The 22,876-nt window shown below is 37.9% G+C and overlaps 1 protein-coding gene across 1 annotated transcript; it reads right to left on the bottom strand.

Annotated features, from left to right (window-relative positions):
• Positions 1–482: 482 nt before the first annotated feature.
• Positions 483–22,088, bottom strand: LOC134377208 (zinc finger protein 420-like). The gene is made up of 5 exons (XM_063095842.1): positions 21,999–22,088; positions 19,014–19,143; positions 7,055–7,181; positions 6,722–6,811; positions 483–5,030 (listed from the first exon to the last, which is right to left on the bottom strand). The coding sequence occupies exons 2-5, from the start codon at positions 19,026–19,028 to the stop codon at positions 1,864–1,866; spliced, it is 3,399 nt and encodes a 1,132-aa protein (XP_062951912.1). The 5' UTR covers positions 19,029–19,143; positions 21,999–22,088; the 3' UTR covers positions 483–1,863.
• Positions 22,089–22,876: the final 788 nt, after the last annotated feature.

Genomic DNA, 22,876 nt, shown 5'->3' with positions numbered 1-22,876 from the left:
TATATTTGCCAAAATATACGGAAGTTAGAGTGGCAGTTAATGTCAAAAACCCTGAAATAAGTCAAACCAAACTATTTCTTACATATTACCTAACCCACAGTCATGCTGGGTTCCATTAAGATAAATTTTTAACAAAGAACAGTTTTACACATAAATGTTGCACATGTGAGGAGACTTCTTTGCACATTGTAGTCTGTTTAGCTACAAGTGTATCTTCTTCCCACTCAACTGAGTAGCACCTCCCAACCTTCGGTTATGACAACCAAAAATGTCTTCAGACAAAGCCAAATGCCCCCTGGCAGGTAGTGTCACCAGTAATATTTAAATATTGCCCACACTCAAAATGTTAAAAATATTTTTAATACTCCATTTATCATTTCCATTTCAAAATTTACATTCATAACAAAGAATGATAGATTTCTCATTTCAAATTCTGAAATAAAAAGTGTTGAAAGTTTTCTTGAAAGCTTTGACACATTAAAGAGATTTAGATATTTAACTTTATTTTCACTGTTCAATGAGATGTCCTGATAAGATATCACACATTTAGAGCATTGCTTCTCCCCATAATTTGTTTTTCCCATAAACTGATTCGGATATAAAAGATAACAACACAGGATTCTCTTCCCATATACAAGGACTGGTAACTTCTCTCAGAAAGTTTAAAAAACCATTTTTCTGGAGTGGGGTGGCCGTGTTGTAATGCAGAGCACACACACAATGGCTCACAAAGGATATAATTTCTTGTACGATGTATAAATGGAGGTTTAGGGATAGTGGTGAGAATATCTCTGGGGTCTTTAATTCCTACTACTTTAAATTAGGGTGGATTTCTCCCACCTATGGCCCCAACTCTTCATTTAGTCACAAAGATATTGAGAAATCAGTAACAGCGTGGAAATTTTTTGATTTTGTTGTCTGAACTGGAAGTAATGTTCATTACTTATATCTGCATTCCCCTGAACAGTTAAATTACATGGTCATCCACCCAATCATCAAATGCTGATTGCAGGCTATGCACATGAGAGAAAAGAGGGGTTTTCTGTCTGAAATGTATAGTCTGTCTCATCCATAATTTCTCCCCTCTGTAAATTCTGATGCCAGCTAGGATGTGATTATTCTTTTATTTATATTTATTGATTTTCTGGTGAGCATGTTGAGCACAATGCTATAAGCAACAATGCTCTAACCATAGCCAGCCTTGAGACTTTGGAGAAAAAATGTTTTCACAATCATTACAGTCCTCCTTCCTTATCAGAGGGTTATACATATGGTGATTCAAGCAACTACTTCTCAAAAATCCTCAAAAATAAATAAAAACATTAAATCAAACAATTCTACTGCTGAAAAACAACACAGTACAACAACTATTTACATAGTATTCACATCTTTCAGTATTATAAGCAATCAACACAAGATGTAAAGTACATGGCAGGAAGTGAATTGGTAATAAACAAACACTACAACATTTACAGTAAGGACTGGAATATCAGCAAATTTTTATATCAATGGGGATCCACAAGACAATTTCCAATACCTGAGCACAACGTATATTTATAGGTCTTCTTGATTGATGTTCTCTGATGTCTTGAGGTATGACTTCCAGCAAAATCTTTTCCCATACATTCACTGAGGTTTTCTTTTGTGGGAATTCTTTCCTATCAGTGGGAGATCCAGTAAAAGGCTTGCCATATTACATTCATAAGAAGTGTTTTCCTGGGTGAGTATTCTGATGCCTTCTAAACTCATTTTGTTAAAAAAAAAAAAAACTTTTTCGACATTCTTTACATTCACAAGGCTTCTCACCTGTGTGAATTCTCCAATGCATGCTGAGGGTTTTAGGTTGAAAGCCTTTCCGCATACTTATTCATATGGTGTCTCACCTGTGTGAATTTCCTGATGCTTACTGAGGATAGATGTGTGGTTAAAAACTTTTCCACATTCCTTACATTCATGTGGTTTCTTACCTGTGTGAATTTTCTGATGCATTTTGAGCTGTGACTTTAGCTTAAAAGCTTTTCCACATTCTTTACATTCACAGGGCTTTTCACCTGTATGAATTCTCTGGTGCATGCTGAGGGTTGACTTTCGGTTGAAAGCTTTTCCACATTCTTTACATTCATATGGTTTCTCACCTGTGTGAATTCTCTGGTGCATGCTGAGGATTCCTTTTTGATTAAAAGCTTTTCCACATTGTTTACATTCATATGGTTTCTCACCTGTATGAATTCTCTGATGCGGGCTGAGGTGTGACTTTCGGTTAAACGCTTTTCCACATTGTTTACATTCATATGGTTTCTCACCTGTGTGAATTCTCTGATGCACGCTCAGGCGTGACTTTCGCTTAAAAGCTTTCCCACATTCTTTACATTCATATGGATTCTCACCTGTGTGAATTCTGTGATGCAGGCTGAGACGTGACTTTAGCTTAAAAGCTTTACCACATTCTTTACATTCATATGGTTTCTCACCTGTGTGAATTCTCTGATGCAGGGTGAGGTGTGACTTTAGTTTAAAAGCTTTTCCACATTCTTTACATTCATATGGTTTCTCACTTGTGTGAATTCTCTGATGCAGGCTGAGGTGTGACTTTTGCTTGAAAGCTTTTCCACATTCTTTACATTCATATGGTGTCTCGCCTGTGTCAATTTCCTGATGCATACTGAGGATAGATGTCTGGTTAAAAGTTCTTCCACATTTCTTACATTCATACAGTTTCTTACCTTGGTGAATTCTCTGATGAATTTTGAGGTGTGAGTTTAGCTTAAAAGCTTTTCCACATTCTTTACATTCACAGGGCTTCTCACCTGTGTGAATTCTCTGGTGCATGCTGAGGGTTGACTTTCGGTTGAAAGATTTTCCACATTCTTTACATTCATATGGTTTTTCACCTGTGTGAATTCTCTGGTGCATGCTGAGGATTCCCTTTTGATTAAAAGCTTTTCCACATTGCTTACATTCATATGGTTTCTCACCTGTGTGAATTCTCTGATGCATGCTGAGGTGTGACTTTCGGTTAAAAGCTTTTCCACATTCTTTACATTCATATGGCTTCTCGCCTGTGTGAATTCTCTGATGCATGCTGAGGATTCCCTTTTGGTTAAAAGCTTTTCCACATTCCTTACATTCATATGGTTTCTCACCTGTGTGAATTCTCTGATGCATGCTGAGGTGTGACTTTAGCTTAAAAGCTTTTCCACATTCTTTACATTCATATGGCTTCTCACCTGTGTGAATTCTCTGATGCATGCTGAGGTGTGACTTTAGTTTAAAAGCTTTCCCACATTCTTTACATTCATATGGTTTCTCACCTGTGTGAATTTCCTGATGTTTACTGAGGATAGACTTCTGGTTAAAAGCTTTTCCACATTCTTTACATTCATATGGTTTCTCACCTGTATGAATTCTCTGATGCATCCTTAGAACTGACTTTTCATTAAAAGCTTTTCCACATTCTTTACATTTATGTGGTTTTTCACCCGTGTGAATTCTCTGATGCGTGCTGCAGTGTGACTTTTGGTTAAAAGCTTTTCCGCATTCTTTACATTCATATGGTTTCTCACCTGTGTGAGTTCTCTGATGCCTACTGAAGTGTGACATTCGGTTAAAAGCTTTTCCACATTCTTTACATTCATATGGTTTCTCACCTGTGTGGGCTCTCTGATGCATGCTGAGAAACCATTTTTCAATAAAAGCTTTTCCACATTCTTTGCATTCATATGGTTTCTCACCTGTGTGAATTCTCTGATGCCTGCTGAGGTGTGTCTTTTGGTTAAAAGCTTTTCCACACTCCTTACATTCAAATGGCTTCTCACCTGTGTGAATTCTCTGATGCCTTTTGAGGGCACACTTTTGGTTAAAAGCTTTCCCACACTCTTTACATTCATATGAGTACTCCTCTGTGTGAATTCTTTGATGTCTCTTCAGGTGTGACTTTTGGTGAAAACCTTTTCCATATTCCTCATAAATTCTCTTATGCTTGCTGAAGTTTGAATTCTGGAGAAAGGTTTTTCCACATGTGTTACAGTCAAAGGGTTTCTCAGCAATGTGAATTCTCTCAAGTTTCTTGAGTATTGACTTACTGGAGAAAATTTGACTTTCTTCACATTCACACAGATTCTCACTCATGTGAGTTCTCTGATATATAGTAAGGGTGGAATTATGGTAGAAAGATTTTCTACATCCATAACATTCACATGATTTTTCACTTGTGTGAATTGCCTGATGACAGCTGAGAAGCAAATTCTCATGAAAGGATTTGCCACGGTTAACAAATCCATAGGATAGTTCCCCTTTGTGAATTCTGTGATGCACAGTAAAGTCTGACTTCTGATAGAAAAATTTCCCCTGTTCATTACATGGATAAAGCATCTTCCCAGTAGATTTTTCCTGATACGAGAAAAGGTATGTTTGCTTAATAAGAGATTTCTGACTTTCACTGTATTTGTTGTGTTTCTCTCTTGTGTGCATAATCTTATGTTGAGTAAGTTTAGCCTTTTTATAGAACACTTTCCCACACACATCACATTGAAAAGTTTTCTTCCCTATCTGAGTTATCTCCTGGGCAATGACAGCTAAGTTATTACAGTCTTTCCCATACTCATTATATTCACAGGTGGTCTCACCCGTAGGAACCTTCTTAGATGTAAACATTATTGGCAGTGTGTTGCAGGATTTTCCTTTTCCGTTATGTTCAAAAGTTGGAATCTTGGAATACTGACTAAGGTGCTCCTGATGTCTCTGGGATTTCTCAGATATGTTATGTTCATCAGGTTTCTTAGACTGATGCATGGCATCAGTCTCTGTAAGAAGTGCATTCTCACATACCTTAAACTCGTCATGCTCCACTCTTGAATAGTTTCCATTATTTATAACCAGATTTAAAATATGCTTTGAACTCAGATTAAATGATTTTCCTGACTGCACTCTCTCCTCATTTGATTGGTTACCACTGATGATGACACCTTGCTGCAAGTATCTACCATGACTATCTTGGCTCCTCTCAAGTAGGTCATTGACTATCTGGATATCTGAAATGACAAAAAAAAAAAAAAAAAAAACATATCCATGATCCACACATAAGCATATTTTATTGCATGCTCATGAAAATGTAGAGAAGTTTCTCCCAATCCTGGTAATTTTATAAAAACCAATAGTGGGTATTAGTTTCAGGAATATATGGGTTTCCATCATACTGACATTTTGTTATGTTGTATTTTTCTTTCTAACATTATGTCCCAATGTTCTTTGATTCTTTATTCACTTTTTCCTTTTTAAACAATCATAAAATTTTTGATAATTTTTACCTTCTTCCTAATTGTAGATTTCCAATAATTGCTTATCACCTTCCATTTGTTTACAATTTTTACTCCATTTTATTTTCATAACAATAGCGGTTATCTCCTGATGCTTTTTTTCTCATTCTTCTGCTTTGAATATGACTAGGTTTTCCTTCATCAGCTACTTTCAGGTGTAGAAGGTTCCAATTTTTATCACATATGTAGACAAGTAACTGTAAGAACTTTGCATTAATGTTCCTATACTTTTTACTCTACCCTGGGAAATGGCTATAAGCATATGGAAGTTTTTCAAATAATAAAATCTCCTTTTTTCCTCCCTGAACAGAGGCTCCCGCAAATTACTCATTTAAACTGAATGCCTATGCTTCCCAAAACCATTACTATACACGAAACTTCAGTTTACCCCTTCAGACACCCCTTTACTGCTGGTCTAAGATATTTGGTTCTGCAACCAACGCTGTGCCCACCATCTTTGAAGAAGGTGTTATTGACTCCTTATACAATCAACCTGTATTATCTCCCAAAACTCTGGACCACACACTCTCACTTGATAATTCATTGCTCATGAAAGCTCTAGTATTATGCACTTGAGTTTTGGATGGCTACTAGTCTCATAAAAAATAGTCTCCTGTATATTCCTAATTTTCTTTATTGTTTAAGAATGACTTCTACAAAAAGAAGAGGAAAATACTAACTTCAAATTCCACGTCCAAACAGTAATCTCAGTCCCTCAACTTGAAACCCTTGGTTCACTTGACCTTGACACCATGAGTCTCATGGTTCTACTCTAAAGTCCACAACTCTCATTTTCCATGGCCCTATGCTAGTTCTGCCTCAGCTCCATAATGTCTTATGTGGTGGTTCAGAAGGCTCCTACCTAGATTAGATCTCTCTTATTTTCTTATCAACTTCCTATGTGATACCCTGCACTACTTTGGAATTCTGCCAAGGATCACCATCAGAAACAAGGCCCTTACCACATGAAGCTCCTAAACCTTGGAATGCTCAGCCTCTAGAACAGAATAACAGACAGAGTTTGTTTCTTCATAAATTATGCAGTTTCAGATACTCTCTTTTAAGTAACACAAAAGGACAGAGTCTGAAAAACCATATCCATGAGAGGGGAGGACATGAGAGCAACTGGCAATATTGAAAAAGTGAATTGCAAAAATAAATGTCAAAGAAGAGAAATGTACAGATTTTATTTTAGGAAAATACACTTTAAAAAATAGCAAAATAAAATATGGACATATATATGTGTGAGTCCATCAAAGAGATTATATAATATAAATGTTAGATACAAGGAGATGAGCCAGACTCAGCTCAGGCACCTGTGGAAAACTTGCCAGGAACAGTTGAACACAGCCAAGATCTGCTGGGTTTTACTATTCCTGGCCTCTGCCCAGGATGTGCTTACTAACCTGGGAGGCTCTGGTTTGGGTCTTCTATATTCCATGGCTCTGCTCCTTTCTCCAACTTGAGGATAACTTCAGGTTTACTAATGCAGTGCCCTGTTAAGGAGAAATAACATAGGACTTTATAAAACTGCAAAGCCAGATCCTTGGAAGAATGACAAGAGCTCAGAATCAGAAATTATACAATTAAGAGGCCAATTTGAATCTTTTGCTACATAGGGATGACATGTTTTTCATGAAATATAATCTTTCTAAATAGCATAAAACCCTATAAACTATTCCTATTTTTATATATTAAAAAAAAGTTTCTCCTAAATGTTACTGGGGAGTTTCACTCACCCAATGAAACCAAGCTGCTGTAGGTCTCCAGCATCACATCCCTGTACAAAGTCCTCTGAGCATCATTCAAATCCCGCCACTCCTCCCAGGTGAAGTCCACAGCCACATCCTCAAATGACACCAACTCCTGTAATGGCACATTGATCTCAACTGAAGCCACCAACCCCGGGTCACAAAACAGGAATCTCACAGTTCACACTTCTGTGAGTGTGAGTGTCTTATGTGTTAAATAAGGTGCTGCTTTTCTGTACCAAATATAGTAGAGGAAAACAAACCCAGCAGGGATATCCTGTCACTGTATATAAATTACTAAAAACATGATTACAAGGTTTGTCTTATAGCTAAGAACCATCTTTGTTGCTAGTGATAAAAGTATGAATAAAGAGCTGCTTCTCCAAGAAGTTTATAATCAGGTATGAAGACATAAGTATAAATATATACCTGAACCAGTGTATAAAATTAACAAATGCAGACACAAGTTCAATAGAGAATTGGTTAAGAAAGACAAAATATAATTCTATGTTGTAGTCTGTTTGCACTTCAATGAAATACCAAATATGTTAAGCTCTTCCATGTGAACTAGAATCTTATGAATGAGGCAACAGCAAAGCTGCAGTCACAAAAGCAAAGGAAGACAGACCACATTAATGGAACTATACACGGCACCATGTCTAGGTGAATGCTCATGAGTGGTGATAACAGTTACACATACTATCAAAGAAACATATTATGGAATGATTCTGCATTTAAATATTTTTCTGTTTCAAACAGTAAAACATTATACGCAATAGCAATTTTTTAATTACTTATAAACTTAAAGCATATACAAAGGCATTCCAAAATTTTCATCCCACGTGCCAAAGGATTGTGTCTGCATGAGTGAACACTGCCACTTTCTAAACACAGGGTGCAAATAATGTTGTTTTGTAAATACATATCAATAACATACTAGATTTACAATTTAATAGTGATCCACTAGAAAGAGAATGGATAAAGCTATAGAGAGAGTCAGAGCAGAAGAAAACAGGGTAATGGAAAACCACCAGCATAGAACACAGAGCAAGGCTGTTTAGCTTGCTCTCTTGGGAGAGTGTGCTTCTGGTAACACTAAGGTCACAGGTTCAGATCCATTTATGGGCTACCCAATACAAAATAAATGAATAAGTAACAGAGCAGTAAGCATACAGAAGAGGAAAGTTATATGGAAACAAATGTAGGAAGACACTGTGGTACTAAATTCCTGTGCAGATACAAAATAGTGTTTTACTCTCAGGCTCTCTACATAATTACAGCTAGTTAGGTACTGGCACTATAAAGTGTAGTTTGAAGAATGACAGAAAAATACAATGAGCAGAAATAAAAGACTTGAATACACTATATCTGAAATATCTGTGGGAATGCCCAAATGTTAACTGTATACATGATTCCAGAGTTCAAGAGAGATATGTAAGCGAAGATCCATTTCTGTTGCTTACAACAAAATACCTGGAAGTGAGTGATTTGTTAGAAAATGAAATTTACTCCTTGCAGATTCAAAAGATGGGGAGTCAAAAGTCCAGGGAACACAGCTGGTGAAGGCCTTGATGGAGATGACAGTGACCCAGGGGTCTCACATGGCAGAAAATGGCACAGCAGAAAAGTCAAGCTCTCATGTGTTCTTCTTTTAAAGCACTCAGAACCACATCTCAGCTCACCATTATTAACCCATTTATTATGGCATGATCCTACAATCTAATCATATCATTAAGGCCCCATCTTTTTTATTAGCATAATAGGATTTCCCACCATCTTAAGACTGTCACAGTGGGGGTCAACATTTGGGTGGACATTCAGTCCAAGGCAGACAAAAATCAAAATTTCACTGCTAACTGAAGCCATCAGAATGTGTGAACAAACCTAAGAAATTCCAAGTAAAAACAAAACAAAACAAAAAAGAACAAGGACAGAGTCTGCAGAAGCACGTTATCTTTAAACATAAGAAAGAGGAAAATAAATAGAATGTGAAGAACAAGAATTTTTTTTTTGTCTTTTTCGTGACCGGCACTCAGCCAGTGAGCGCACCGGCCAGTCCTATATAGGATGCGAACCCGTGGCGGGAGCGTCGCTGCGCTCCCAGCGCCGCACTCTCCTGAGTGTGCCACAGGCTCAGCCCAGAACAAGAAATTTTCTAAATTTATTCCACAATTAAAGGAAATCTCAGTATTAAGTCTACCAATATAATTCATCATACATACATATATATATACATATATACATACGTATATATTTCTGCATTTAGTCTGTTTGGAAATCCAACATATTCATAGTTCTATGACTGAAAATCCCTTAAATAATTATATAGATATTAGAAAGATAAATGGAGGGCAGGCAACTGGCCAGTATAGGGATCAAACTGTGGTCCTTGATAGTACTGACACCACCACACTCTCACCAACTTGGTACACTGAACACAGCGGAAAAAAATATGTCTGGGCTTGAGGACAGATCAAGGAAATTAAGAACTGAAAAGCAGGTACCCACAAGAAAAGGACAAAAAAGAAGAGAACGTAATATCTGAAGAGTCTGGACAATGTCAAAAGTTGTAACATAGAGTAATTAGAAAACAAGCAGAAGAGAGATGGAGAAAAAAAATAGAACACTAAAATGTTGTTATCTGAGAACTTCCACAAATTAATATCAGGCAGCAAACCAAAGATCAAGGGAGTTAAGATAACACAGAACTAATAAATGCCCAAAATCTACATCTAGGCATGTAATTCTCAAACTTCAGAAAATCAAAACTAATGAAAAATCTGACTGAAGCCAGAGGGAGGAAAAAGCATCTTACCTAAAAAGAAACAAGATAAGGATTACACCCAACATCTCCTGAGAATCCATGTAAGTAAACAGAGAGTACAATGAAATATTCAAACAACTGATTAAAGAAACCTACAACCTAGAGTCCTGTGCACTATGAAATCAACCTGTAAAAAAGAAATAAAAATAAAGACTTTCTCAGGCAAACAAAAATTGAATGAATTTGTTGCCAATATGCCTGTACTTGAAGCAATGTGAAAAAAGAAAAAAAAAAAAAACTTAGAGAAGAAAAAAGATGTAGGTTAGAATCCGGATATACATAAAAAAAAACTAAAGAAATAAGTGAAGGTTCAATATAAAGCTCTTTTTTAAATTAAGTTTCATTGCAATACAGTTGATTGTACATATCTTTGAGGTATAGCATTGGATATCAATATCTGTGTGCAACATACAATGTTCAAATCAGGATAATTAGTATATTCTTCATTATACAGTGTAATTGATTTTTGTGGCCCTTTAGAAATACTTCCTTTCCACCATCCCCATGAGCATTTCCTCCCTCTAGTAACCTCAGTTATGTTTTCTACTCTTGAAGTTCAATGCAATATTGTGATTGTTGTATATTTCTTTTATTTTTTAAAAATTAATAACATTTATTTTCTTAGCTGCCACATATAAGTGAGGACATACAACATTTTTCTTTCTGTGCCTGGCTTATTTTACCTCATATAATTTTTTCTAAGTTCATCCATGTTGCTGTGAGTGGCAATATTTCATTCTTTTTAAAGGCAGAGTAGTATTCCACTGTATAAATACACATTTTCCGTACCCAGCCATCCAATAATGGACATTTATGCTGGTTCTAACTCTTGTCTACTGTAAATAGAGCTGCAGTAAACATGGGAGTACAGGTGTCTCTTCTACATGATTATTTCCTGTCGTTTGGATAGATACCCAGCAGTGGGATTGCTGAGTCATATGGCAGTTCTATTTGTAGTTGCTTGAGGAATCTCCATGTGATTTTCAATAATGGCTGCACCAATTTATAGTCCCACCAACAGTATGGGAGTGTTCCTTTCTCCACCTTCTAACCAGCATTTGTTATTCTCTGCCTTTTTGGTAGTAGTCAGTCTAACTGGAATGAGATGATATTTCAATGAGGCTTTGATTTACACTTCCTGGATGCTGAGTGATGTTGAGCATTTTCTCCTGTATCTGTTGGCCATTTGAAAGTTATATTCCCTTCGTAGTGTCATAAGTTTTATTTTTCATATTTCTAGTATCTCTACATTGGTCTCTAGTCACCTGGTAGAGGAGTTGTTTTTTCATAATACTCTAGAGTGGGCTTTGAGGAGAGGAAATTCCTTTTGTAGATGTTTACACTGACTACTGAATGGGTGTTGTAGTACCGATTTCAGGTAGATGCAGTAGTGTAGTCTCCATGTAGGCACTCTGGCAAAATTGTGTTGGAATTATATATTGGTAAAAAAATAATTTAAAAAACTCAAGAAAAATTTTAAAACATTTTGAAGTAAATAAAAGAGAAAATGCAACTTATCTAAATTTTTGGGATGCAGAAATAGTAATGCTTTCAGAAAATTTACACTATTGAATGTATATATTATTTAAAAAGTAAACATCTAACTGTGCCATTGCCTCAGGGCTGGCCCAGGGTCCCAGGGCATGGAGAAGGGGACTGGACTGCCCTCCCACAATGAGACATATTGTGCCATTGCCTTGGGGCCCAGCTGGGGACCTGAGGCATGAACAAGGGGACCAGACTCCCTTCCCACAAACAGGCACACTGAGCCAGTACCTTGGGTCCCACCCAGTGACCCTAGGCATAGAACTGGGGACCAGACCCTCCTTCCACAACAGGACATGTCAAGCCAATGCCTTGGGGCCTGCCTGGGGACCCAGGGCACGGATAAGGGGACCAGATCGCCCTCCCACAACCAGGCATGCCACACCAGCACCTCAGGTCCTGTCCAGGGACCCAACACATGAAGAAGGGGACCAGAACCTCCTCCCACAACCAGGCACACCCTGCCAGCACCTCAGGGTCCACCTGGGGACCTGAGGCATGAACAATGGGACCGGACCCCATCAAACAATCAGGCACACCAAGTCAGTGCCTTGGGGCCTGATCTGGGCCCCGAGGCACAGAGAAGGGGACTGGACCCCCCTTCCAAAACCAGGCACACCACACGAGAACCTCAGGGTCTGCCCAGGGACCAGAGGCATGGATAAGGGGACCAGACACACCCCACAACCAGGCACACTGCCAGCACCTAGGAGCATGCCAAAAACATCACCTCCAAGTGGGTGGTCCACCACAGCCACAATAACCATGGCTGCTGTGAAAGTGGCTAGATGCCAAAACCAAAATACAGATGGTCCACCAGCCATTGGAGTGACACTGACACAAGGAGAGTCACCAGCAGAGACAAAGAAGAGAACGTCTCTCTCCAAAAAGCACATTTCAGAGTGACAGAAGCATCTGCTCTACGATAATATTGGGGTACCGGATCACACCTCTCAGCATTGGGGAGATCATCTATGCAACAAATTAAGAGTAACCATCCTTTCAGAAAGAGAAGAAATCTAGGGTAATTAGAGGGGGGAGGGGGAGGGAATGGGGAAAATTGGGAAGGGGAGAGATTGGACAAAGGGCATAAAGAATAATTATGACTCATAACAATATATATGCTAGTAATATTGATTTGATCAACATATCTCAATGTTCAACCCCAAAAATATGTCTAATCGATTTTGATTTGATAAATAAATTAAAATAAATAAATAAACACCTGAAATAAATAAGTTAACCTATCTTTGGAAACTACAAAAAAAGAGCAAATTAAAAAGAAGCAGAAAAAATAAAAATTAGATCAAAAATAAAATTAAGGAAATTGAGAAAAAAATGTCAATAAGCTGACTCCTCAAAAATATCAATAAAATTGATAAGCCTACAGCTAAGCTAACTAAAAAGATAATGACACAAAACAGAAATTAATAATATCAGAAATGGAAAACAGGACATCACTACAGAGCCTGTGGACATCAAAAAATAAATACTATGAACAACGCTGGGCACAAATTTGATAACCTAGATGAAATGGACCAATTCCTTGAAAGACACAATTTTCCAAAACTCACACAGTAAAATGCAGTATTAGAATAGGACTGTATCTATTATGAAAATTGAGTAAAATAAAAATCTTCACAACAGAAAGCACCTGGGCCTGATGTGTTCACTGGGGAATTCATCCAAACATTTAAAAGGAAGAAACTATACCAACTCTCTACCATATACTTCAGAGAATAGAAGATAAGATACCTCACAACTCATTCTACAAGGACAGCATTAACAATACGAAAACCAAAGATATTACAGTAGAAAACTACAAACCATTACCTCACACGAACATACAAATATCTTTAAGAAAATATTCAAAAACCTAATCAAACAATGTTTTAAAAGAATGATACACCTCAACCAATTGGTATTTATCCCAAGCAGGCAAGCCTTGTTCAATACTTGAACATCATTTAATTTAATCCTTCACATCAAAACACTAAAAACAAAGAAACTAAATGGTCATATCAACAGATTCAGAAAAAGCCTTTGACAAAATACATCACCCATTCATCATAAAAACTCTCAGTAAATTACAAATAAAGAGTAACTTCACAACTTCATAAAAACTATCTAAAGGAAACTATAACTAACATTATTATTCATGGTGAAATACTCAAAGCTTTTCCAGAAAATCAGGAACAAGGGAAGAATGGGCTCTCTCACCACTCACAACATCACACTAAAAGTACTTCACAGTGCAATAACAGAAGAAAATGAAATAAAAGATTACAGACAGGGAAAAATAAATCAGTAAAATTGTATTTCGTTGCACATGGCATGAGTATCTGTGTAAAAAATTCTAGTAAATAAATGAAAAAACTCCTGGAATTAATAAGTGATTGCAGCAAGATTGCAGGACACAAGGTTAATAAAATTTTATCACATTTCAACCCACCAGCAATGACCAAGTAGAATCTTAAATAAAAAACACAATACTATTTGTCAGAACCTAAAAATATAAAATAGTTGCAAATCATCTATGTCATAAAAAATTAACATCAAGAATACATAATAAAAAAAAAACTTCCACAGCTATACAAAAACAAAACAAATAACCTGCTTAAAAAACAAGCAAAGGACGGGGCTGGCTGGTTAGCTCAGATGGTTAGAGAGCAGAATTGTAACACCAAGTTCAAAGGTTCAGTTCTCCATACCAGGCAGCCACCCCAACCCCACCCTCCAATGAAAAAATAGCAAAGAAACTGAATAGACATTTCTCTAAACGTGATATACCAATGTTTAACAAAGACATGATAAGATACTTAACAGTATTAAACATCAGAAAATGCAAAAACAATGAAATATTGCCTCACACTCAACAGAGAATGACAGGTTTGGTGAAATTGGAACTTTAGTATGCTGTGCATGGTGATGTACTAAGCTGCAGGCCTTGTACCACTTAAAAAAAAAAATCACTAGCTTCTCAAAAAATTAAAAATGGTATTACCATGTGATCAGAAGTCCAAGTTCAATGTGTATATCCAAAATAATTAATAGCTGAATCTCCAAAAGATATTTCCACACAAGTGTTCATAGCAGCATTAGTCACACAGTGAAGTGGTGCAAGCAACCCAACCGTCTGTCTATGAATGAATGGATAAACAAACTGTGGTATGTACATAGAAAGGAATATTATTCAGCCGTAAAAAAAACTGAAATCTTGACATGTTATACCAAGGAATGGTGAGGACATTATGCAAAGTGAAATAAGCCTCTCACAAAATCACAAGTATTGTATGGTCCCACTGATATGAGTCAAATTTTGAGAAACCAAACTAGAATATCAGATGCCAGAAGGTACAAGGAGGGGAAAATTGAGGGTTGTCATTTAATGGATATATTCAGTATTCCAAGATAAAAAGTTCTGGACATCTCCTGTAAAATACTGTAAATATACATAACACTACTTAAATGTAAAAAATGGTTCAAATGCTAAATTTTTTGTTATGTGTATTTTTCTTCACCAAAACTAAAATTAAAATAAATATTTAAAAAACTGATAGAACAAACTAAAATATTTAAAAATTTTTTATTAACTGAAAAGAAACTTAGGGAAAGAAAAGAGAAAAGAATTAAAAGGTAGATGAGACAACAACAAAAATAGTAAAATGGCAGACCTAAATCTATCCTTTTTAATAATTAGATTAAATGGAATTAATCTAAATATTCTACTAAAGGCAAAAATTATCATATTTGATTGGAAAGTAAGACCTAATGATATGCTATCTAGAAACATACACTTTAAATACAAAGACACAAACAGACTGAAAGGTAAAAAAATAAAAATGAAAATAAAATACTGCACAAACACTAATTATGAAAAGCTTAAGTGGAAATATTAATACTAGCCAAAAGAAGCATCAGCAGAAAATATATTACTAGAAATAAATGGAGCACTGAAGGATGTGGGCCACATTATTGCCTAAAACAGCACAGAAAATGGAAAGTATATCTCAACCTCTCAGGGGTCCACCAAAGGAGAATTCTGTGAACAATGGGAAAAGTGCTACCTGGTCTCCTCTCTCTGTCACTGAGTAAATATGAGAAGCGAGATAAACTAAAGAAGGCTGGATAGCCAGATCACTAAGATGGTTAGAGCACAGTTTTGATAACACCAAGGTCAAGGGTTAGGATCCCCACATAAGCCATCTGTCAGCAAATAATTAACAATAAAACAAAGATGTTCAATTTTCAAACAAAATTTAAAGAAAATGTAAAGGAGCCAGAACTTGCTGAGTTTGAAATAAAACTACTTTTCAATCCAAGTTTTTCCAACAAAATATTTTCAAAGACACAAACTATTTTGTGGCAAGAATCACATTGTTTTGTTAAAAAAACGAAATCAGAAAACCAAAAGTATTTCCGGTGTTCTGATTACCACAAGGTGTGATACACGGATAGTGCCTGATAAACAATAAAACTTAAGAAAGAGCTGTCTCAGAGAAAAGGGGAGGCCAGAGAAAAAAATGGCCTAACACAGAGGTAGCACTGGCATAATGGATTATAGGACAATGGAAGCCCATGCTTTTCAAAGATGTACACAGGGTAATTTCTTGCATCAAAAGGGAAGAATTAGAAAAATTTTTTTAAAAGGATCATTGGATTTTCAACTATCATAAACCCAAAATAGGCAAAGAAATTGGTCATCTGCAAACTCTAGCATTTAAGAAAAATGGATGTTGACAAATAGTGAGAACCCAGAGGGCACAATACAGAAGTTGGAGGCATCTTTTCCAGAGACCAACAAGGAGCCCTAATCAAAGAACTAAACCAGGTGCCCAATGGGCATAACTAACTGTTTAGACCAGTGCCTGCATGGTGCCGCCCCTTACCACCCACCCTCGATGAAGGGAAGTGCCCACATGTTTATGCCATTCTCCTCAATGTGAGCTGGCCACACCTTCAGCAGATGAAAATAACAGGCCACTGGACATGATTTAGTTGAGTTTTCAGCCAACTGTAAAACAGTAGAAGGTTTCTAGGGCTCTTAAGACGGGCAAAGTATATTTTGCATGTGGTAGAAACTTATGGCCAGAGAGCAAACTGTAGTCTATTAAAGACTGCTGTGAAGTCTTACTATTCCTCTTATTGAGAGGTGGAATCTAACTGCCTTCCTCTTGAACCAGGGCTGCTCCTAGTGATGTGCTTGACTAAGAAAATGTGGTAGGAGACATGATTTGGTATCTGAGTAGAGATAACCAGAAGCCTTACAGCCTCTGCCTGGGTCTCTTGGACAACTGCCCTGGGAGAAGCCAGACAAACTTGACTACCCTGAGACTGCCAGACTCTGAGGAAGCTCACATGGCCACAAAGAGAGGGCTGAACATCTGCCAATGTCCCCAGTCACTAGTGTTCTTCCCAGTGAGACCAGACACATCATGTAGCAGCCAACCCACACTCCTCTTTTACTTTACTTACCCACAACCTTTCAACATGGAGTAAGGAAGAAATTCTTATTCTAAGCAACTAAGTTTTGTGTCACTTTGTTACAAAGCTGATCACTGGAACACCAAACAATTCCTTAGAGACCACAGACAGTACTCTGATACGCAACAGGAAGCATATAGGTTCACACTGAACATTAAGTTCAAAATAAATAAAGCCACCATTTTACATCTTATGTTACATCTCAAACTCTATTTAAGGATGTCAACTTTCACTTAACTAGTTTGTCACTTTTCTTTCTTAACCAACTGTGAGCTATGGTTCTAGTTTATAAACATACTGATGACTAATGCACACATCCATTTTTCTCATTCATTTCTGAGTGATTACCTGAAAGAGAAGAATAAAATACAATATGTAAGAAAGTTTAAAAACATGACAAGTCTCTTGAACTACAAACACACAACTATAAAGTAAGAAAAACTACATATAGAATCACTGACAAAAATTTGTAGAAGCAAAATGTACAAATTATGAAAATCTGCAATTTCTGTTTTTATTCTTTGCATGCCTTTTTATTGGCTCTTCATTAATGTCCCACTAACTCCTGAAGGCTTTCTCCCCTCAGACTCTTGAGAATGTCACCACACGTGCTGGTTAGAAGCACAGGTCACCAGGGATTGAACCTCATCACCCAGAAAATACACCTTTCAGGTTTTTACAAGAATATTTCCAACGGAACAAAGTTATTGTCTTTATAAGTACCAACACCTCCTTCCCCTATATAGGTAGTGTATACAGAAATCAGAATAATATGAAAAGAACAAGCAAACAAGCAAGAATGGAGACCACAAAGGATTAGACACAAGAAACAGGGAAGACTCCAGGAAACATCCATTTCCCTCGCTTAGGTCACTGCCTGGATGGTAGTGATACCACATGTAAGAGAAAAGTAGTAGACGTCATTCTCATTTTGGATTCATTGACTTTAAGGTAACTACAAAAAGCAGTCAACAGCGAGTTCCAACCTATGATCCAAGGAAAAGAGAAGAAGTAGAAAAGGGAAGAAGCTAAATAGAACCAAAAGTGAAAACTACAGAGGAACAAATCAGTCAAGAAGAGCACAGCAAGAAGAATAGCACTCATAATGAAGCACTTTGATGAGCTATGTTAAGAAGAAAAAAGGAGAAGAATTTAGAAGAAAAGAGAGAAACCATCAGTAAGGGCATGAGAGAAACTAACACAGAAGAATTTTCAGGAGAAGATCATGAACAGCAGTTTCAAATGTGGCAGAAGATTCAAGTTAGAAAAAGACTACAGAATAGGCACTGGATTTCACTGTAATTTAAGTGATAATTAAACGGTTTATCCATGAATCAGGTACAGTCTTCCAAACCTGTATACAAACAAGAGGACATGTGAGTGAAGCCATCTTGAATCAACAGCCTCAACCATGGCACCAGGTGACTAAAGCTATATTTACCATCCAGGCAACGCTAGCATGAGAACTGCTCAGCTGAGTACACCCAAAATGTGGATCCACAGAACTTCAAGAAAATAAAATGCCCTAATATTTTAAACCATTGTGTATTGATTTGTTCTTACACACCAAATGCTAAATGATACATGTAAGCCCCCAGAACTCAGTATATTTTAATAAAATTATGTGGGTGAGAAAGTCTTAAATTACATGAAACCTTACAGTCTGCTTATTCAGCAACATGTGCCTTAGCACTTGCTAACCATTTCCACTGTGGAAAGCTATGTGTCTATTTCCAGGTTGGCAGTCAAAACCTCTCTAATAGAGATGGCATTTCAAAATTTAGTGCCAATAAATCCTCATATCCAATGAGAATTTGGCATATTCTCTTCTCAGGCTCCATTACAATCATGTAAAAAAAGTGTCTGCATTTTTGACATGACATCAGAAAGACCAGAGACAAATTTTTATTCACCGTAGATGACTCTGAAGTCTTATATCTTGCTCTATCTACATGCAAACTTTATCTTACCTATGGACATTTCCTTCAAGCTGAGTCATACTCATTTTTCTACTTCTCCATTTTAATTCATGCTCCCCATAATACCCAGGTAACACAGTGAAAAAAATGAGGAATAAATAAAAAAACAACTCACCAGAGATTTATCCATCTTTTGTAGCACACTCAGCCAGTTTAGCTGGAAGAGGAGGGATTGCACTGGATTAAGGAGAGAACTGTTGTGGCTTGACGCTGGATTTTCCTGCCCAAAACTCTCTACACATTAGCTGGAAAAGACAAACAAACAAAAAGCCTCCCTGTGAGACAACAATCCTTTATGGTCAATAAGGTGCCACAAAGACCCATTACACATGCATCTGCAAGTGCATTAACTGGTACACATTAGACACAAAATTTATTTTGGGGTTAATGAAAACATACATTACTTACTGATTTAGCAAGAATCAGCGTTAACTAAACATACAACTTAATCATTTAAACCAAAGAAAAACACATTCTCTCATTATAAACTAATCCTATAGAAGTATGGTTAGGCTATAGTAACTATTTTAATATTAATATAATGACCCCGCACACAACTGCAGGTAAGTGTTTCCACTACAACACATCTTATTCATATATACCTAAGTATCTGTATAATATGCATCTTGGAACACAACATCTCTTGCGCATGATTCTATAGGTAAAAAATGTACAATATGTATATTTCTTTTGGTACACTATTCCAGTAATGTTACCCAGTGATGGATCTCCCTGCACCCAAACCCTCATGTAGTATGCTCTGACAATGAACTGGGCATTGGCCAACGGCACATTAGCAAATGTCATGCAAATGTTAAGTTTGACAAGTACTGGCCAATGGTGCTTGCCTTCTTAAACACAATCATAGTGTGAAGAAGCCTGGGGCTACACTTTTGGAGACACAGGGCTTAGCCAAGAGTCAGCACAAACCACAGGATATGTGAGTGAAGCCATCTTCAATGAACCAGCCTCAGTCAAAGCACCCGGTGACTAAAGCTGAACTGCCCAGCTAAACACACCCAAAATGTGAATTCCTAGAATTTCAAGAAAATAAAATGGCTGGATTTTTAAAGCCATTTGGGTTTTGATTTGTTCCTTACATGGCAAATGCTAAATGATACACCTAAGCCCCCAGAACTCAATAGGTTTTGAACAAAATTACGTGGGGGAGAAAGCCTTAAATTACATGTCAAATATAATCAATACACTTTCACAATCACAGAGAGAAGTTTTGAAAATTACATTGAATTTCAACTAACAAGACTTCCTTGAGGTTCCTGGTGCTAATGCAGGCCATGTGAACCATAAAAAGCAACTGGTTGCATATCAGTAAACTATCTTGTAAGATTTTCTGGGGTTTTTTTTTTTTTAATATCATGTCGGAGTTGTTTACTTTAAAAACATACAAAGGATCTGTTTCTTGTAAGTTAGTAGTGAACTGTACCAGGATACTTTCAAAAATTTATGGAAAAATATAACTAAAAGTAGATAGAGATCTCTCCATGAAGTGTTTGAAGCACACTAGTATTCAAATTTTCCCATTTACGTAATGTAAAATTGGCTCATATATACACATAGGCAAAATTTGTGATTTTCAAGAACAGAATACTGGCATTAAGGGAAGTACTTATGTTATTTATTCTTCGTGGTGACATGATCTACAGAAAGCACTGGAGATCAAAAAAAGGTAGAGATTTTTAAGGCAATGTATGTTAAAGCATACATTGTTCTAAGTTGACTTCGGCATTACAGAAGTAATCTCAACAGTGAACAAACACTTGTTTTGATGGAAGTGTGGCAAAATGGAGAATAGGCAAAAAGTCAGGATGTCTAACATCAACAAATCATGTGACCCTGCGCAACTCACATTTCCTCATATCCAATTATTTTCACTTTTCTTCCTAGACAGAAACACCAGGCAAAACATTCCTGAACTACCAGAAAGAAACTATGAAGATATCACACCATCAGCATATCTCTAGATGCCAATATTGGTGATAGGCTGCATTTAAAAGAGCTCAGACACTGGGAACAATGAGGGAAAACTGAAGGAACGGGAGTGTGTTCAGAGAGCACTGCAGACAGATCCTCTCAGCTATGACAGCTTATTTCTGCATCCCAAAAAACACCTTCAAAACCCCTTCAGTGATTAACATTTCCTACGTTCTTGCCTATTCTTCTCAAAGTCACTCTCCCTTCTGAATGTTGGGCCAAACCTTCCAGTATCACCCAGTCTGAGGTAGCTACTGAACGCGGCCAGCTCTTGCGCACTGTAAGCACGAGACAGAATAACTGCGTGGGCTGTGAAAGCTACGCCTCTCTGGGACTCCTTTGTCTCTGCTCTGAAGCTGTCCTGAGAGGGTTCAGGCCACAGTGACGTTCTCCCAGGTGGGATTGCTAATCATATTCATAGGGCGACTTCCTTCAAACTCTGTCACAGCTCCTGTACCCCCCCCAAAACCAGAATGTCATCCCATGCCCCAAAGTCCCTCGTAGAAGTCACTGGCCCTGAAAACTTGATCTTGTATCAACCTCTGTAAACTCAGACCAGGAGCGCTATGCCGGCTACACAGTGCAGGAGGGACCAGAAACTCGGCCTCAAGAAGAAACACCGAGAAACCCCACAAACACAACTGCCACAGAGTAACACTCCGTCTGCACACACCTCACAGTTATTTTTCTGGGAATTTGGGAGCATTCCACAAATATCAACACGCTTATGTTTCAGATGGGTGAAGTGAATGTCCTATAAGTCGGTACCAGGCTCCCTGAGGGCGGAGCTGGAACGTGGCCTCCCGCACACCTCCCACGCTCGCTGTCTTCACACCCCCACCCACGTTCCTGTGGCCACTTGGACTTCATCCCCCGTTCTGGGGCACCTGGAACCGGCTTCTGCACACCCAGAAGCGCCGTCCTCTGACGGAGCCGTCCTGGAAAGCGCAGCCCGGGCGCCCCTTCCCCAGCCCAGGTCCGCGCTCGCGCCGCACGTCAGGCCCCGCCCGCCCGAGGCCCGCGGCGCTTCTGCCCAACAAGTGCCGGGACACCCGACCCACCCCCCAGGGCCCTCGAGGCCCTCCGGGCTCCTCTTTCACCCTCTCACCCATCTTTCGTGAAGTACAATCCAATCTCAGGATCTGAGGTGCACCCTGGGGACAACCGTAGCGTCCAGAATCTCCACACAAAAGATGGCGGACTGAGCGGAGCCGCACATGCGCAGTAGAAATCCGGAAAATCCTGACCCATAGTAGTCCTGCGTGGGCGACGTCATTACAAGGCAAAACTACATTTCCCAGATAGAGAGGTGAGCGAGAATGCACATGCGCAGAAGAAACACACGAGACATTCTGTAATCCTTGCCTGTGACCTTAACAGTCAGTTAGACTACATTTCCCAGAATACCCTGGGGCCTCACCTTAAGGAACAATCAAGAACATTTTGAAAATTTTCCCTGCACGGAGTATTGTTACCAGGACATCAGGTCTTGTTGGATCAAGACTGGTCTCTACCCACGCAGTAGACTTGTCTCTATGCCACAGATGTGGAATTCTGATTTTTTATTAGATGTTGCTTTGACTGCCTGAGACACTGTGGCAGTAACAGAAATTCAAATAGGGGCCAGGTATAGCTGTTATAGAACCGATGTCTCCTTTTAAACATGCATTTTAAACTGCAAAAAAATCATATCTCTATTTTATTTTAAATATGTGAACAAAAAATTGACATGGTAAATTTCTTTCAAAACATTAAGAGATATTCTAATCCAGTAAACTAATTTGTGTATCTCAATGCACAGTATTACACAGTCAGAAAAACTGCTCTAGTGCGTAGTGAAATAAAATAGCAGGGTCATAGTGTAGGTGCATTTCTTAATCCTTGTGACGATTTACACTTGCAGTGTCTGATGATTAATTGCCCAGAAAATTCCCACATTCCATTAACCCATCTGTCACTTTATTAAATCAAATTTTAGTAATTTGG

This window comes from Cynocephalus volans, chromosome 4 (genome assembly GCF_027409185.1).
Source record: "Cynocephalus volans isolate mCynVol1 chromosome 4, mCynVol1.pri, whole genome shotgun sequence".
Taxonomy (NCBI): Eukaryota; Metazoa; Chordata; class Mammalia; order Dermoptera; family Cynocephalidae; genus Cynocephalus; species Cynocephalus volans.
The sequence above is the reverse complement of the archived record's forward strand: the minus strand, read 5'-3'. Positions and strand labels throughout refer to the sequence as shown.

Bases quoted from the DNA above. Each gene is read 5' to 3' on its own strand.
- LOC134377208 (XM_063095842.1), bottom strand. The intron at 6,812-7,054 runs GTGAGTGAAACT...TCTCCTTAACAG, and splicing joins CAGCAGCTTGGTTTCATTGG to GGCACTGCATTAGTAAACCT. The intron at 5,031-6,721 runs GTTAGTAAGCAC...TTGTCATTTCAG, and splicing joins CCCAAACCAGAGCCTCCCAG to ATATCCAGATAGTCAATGAC.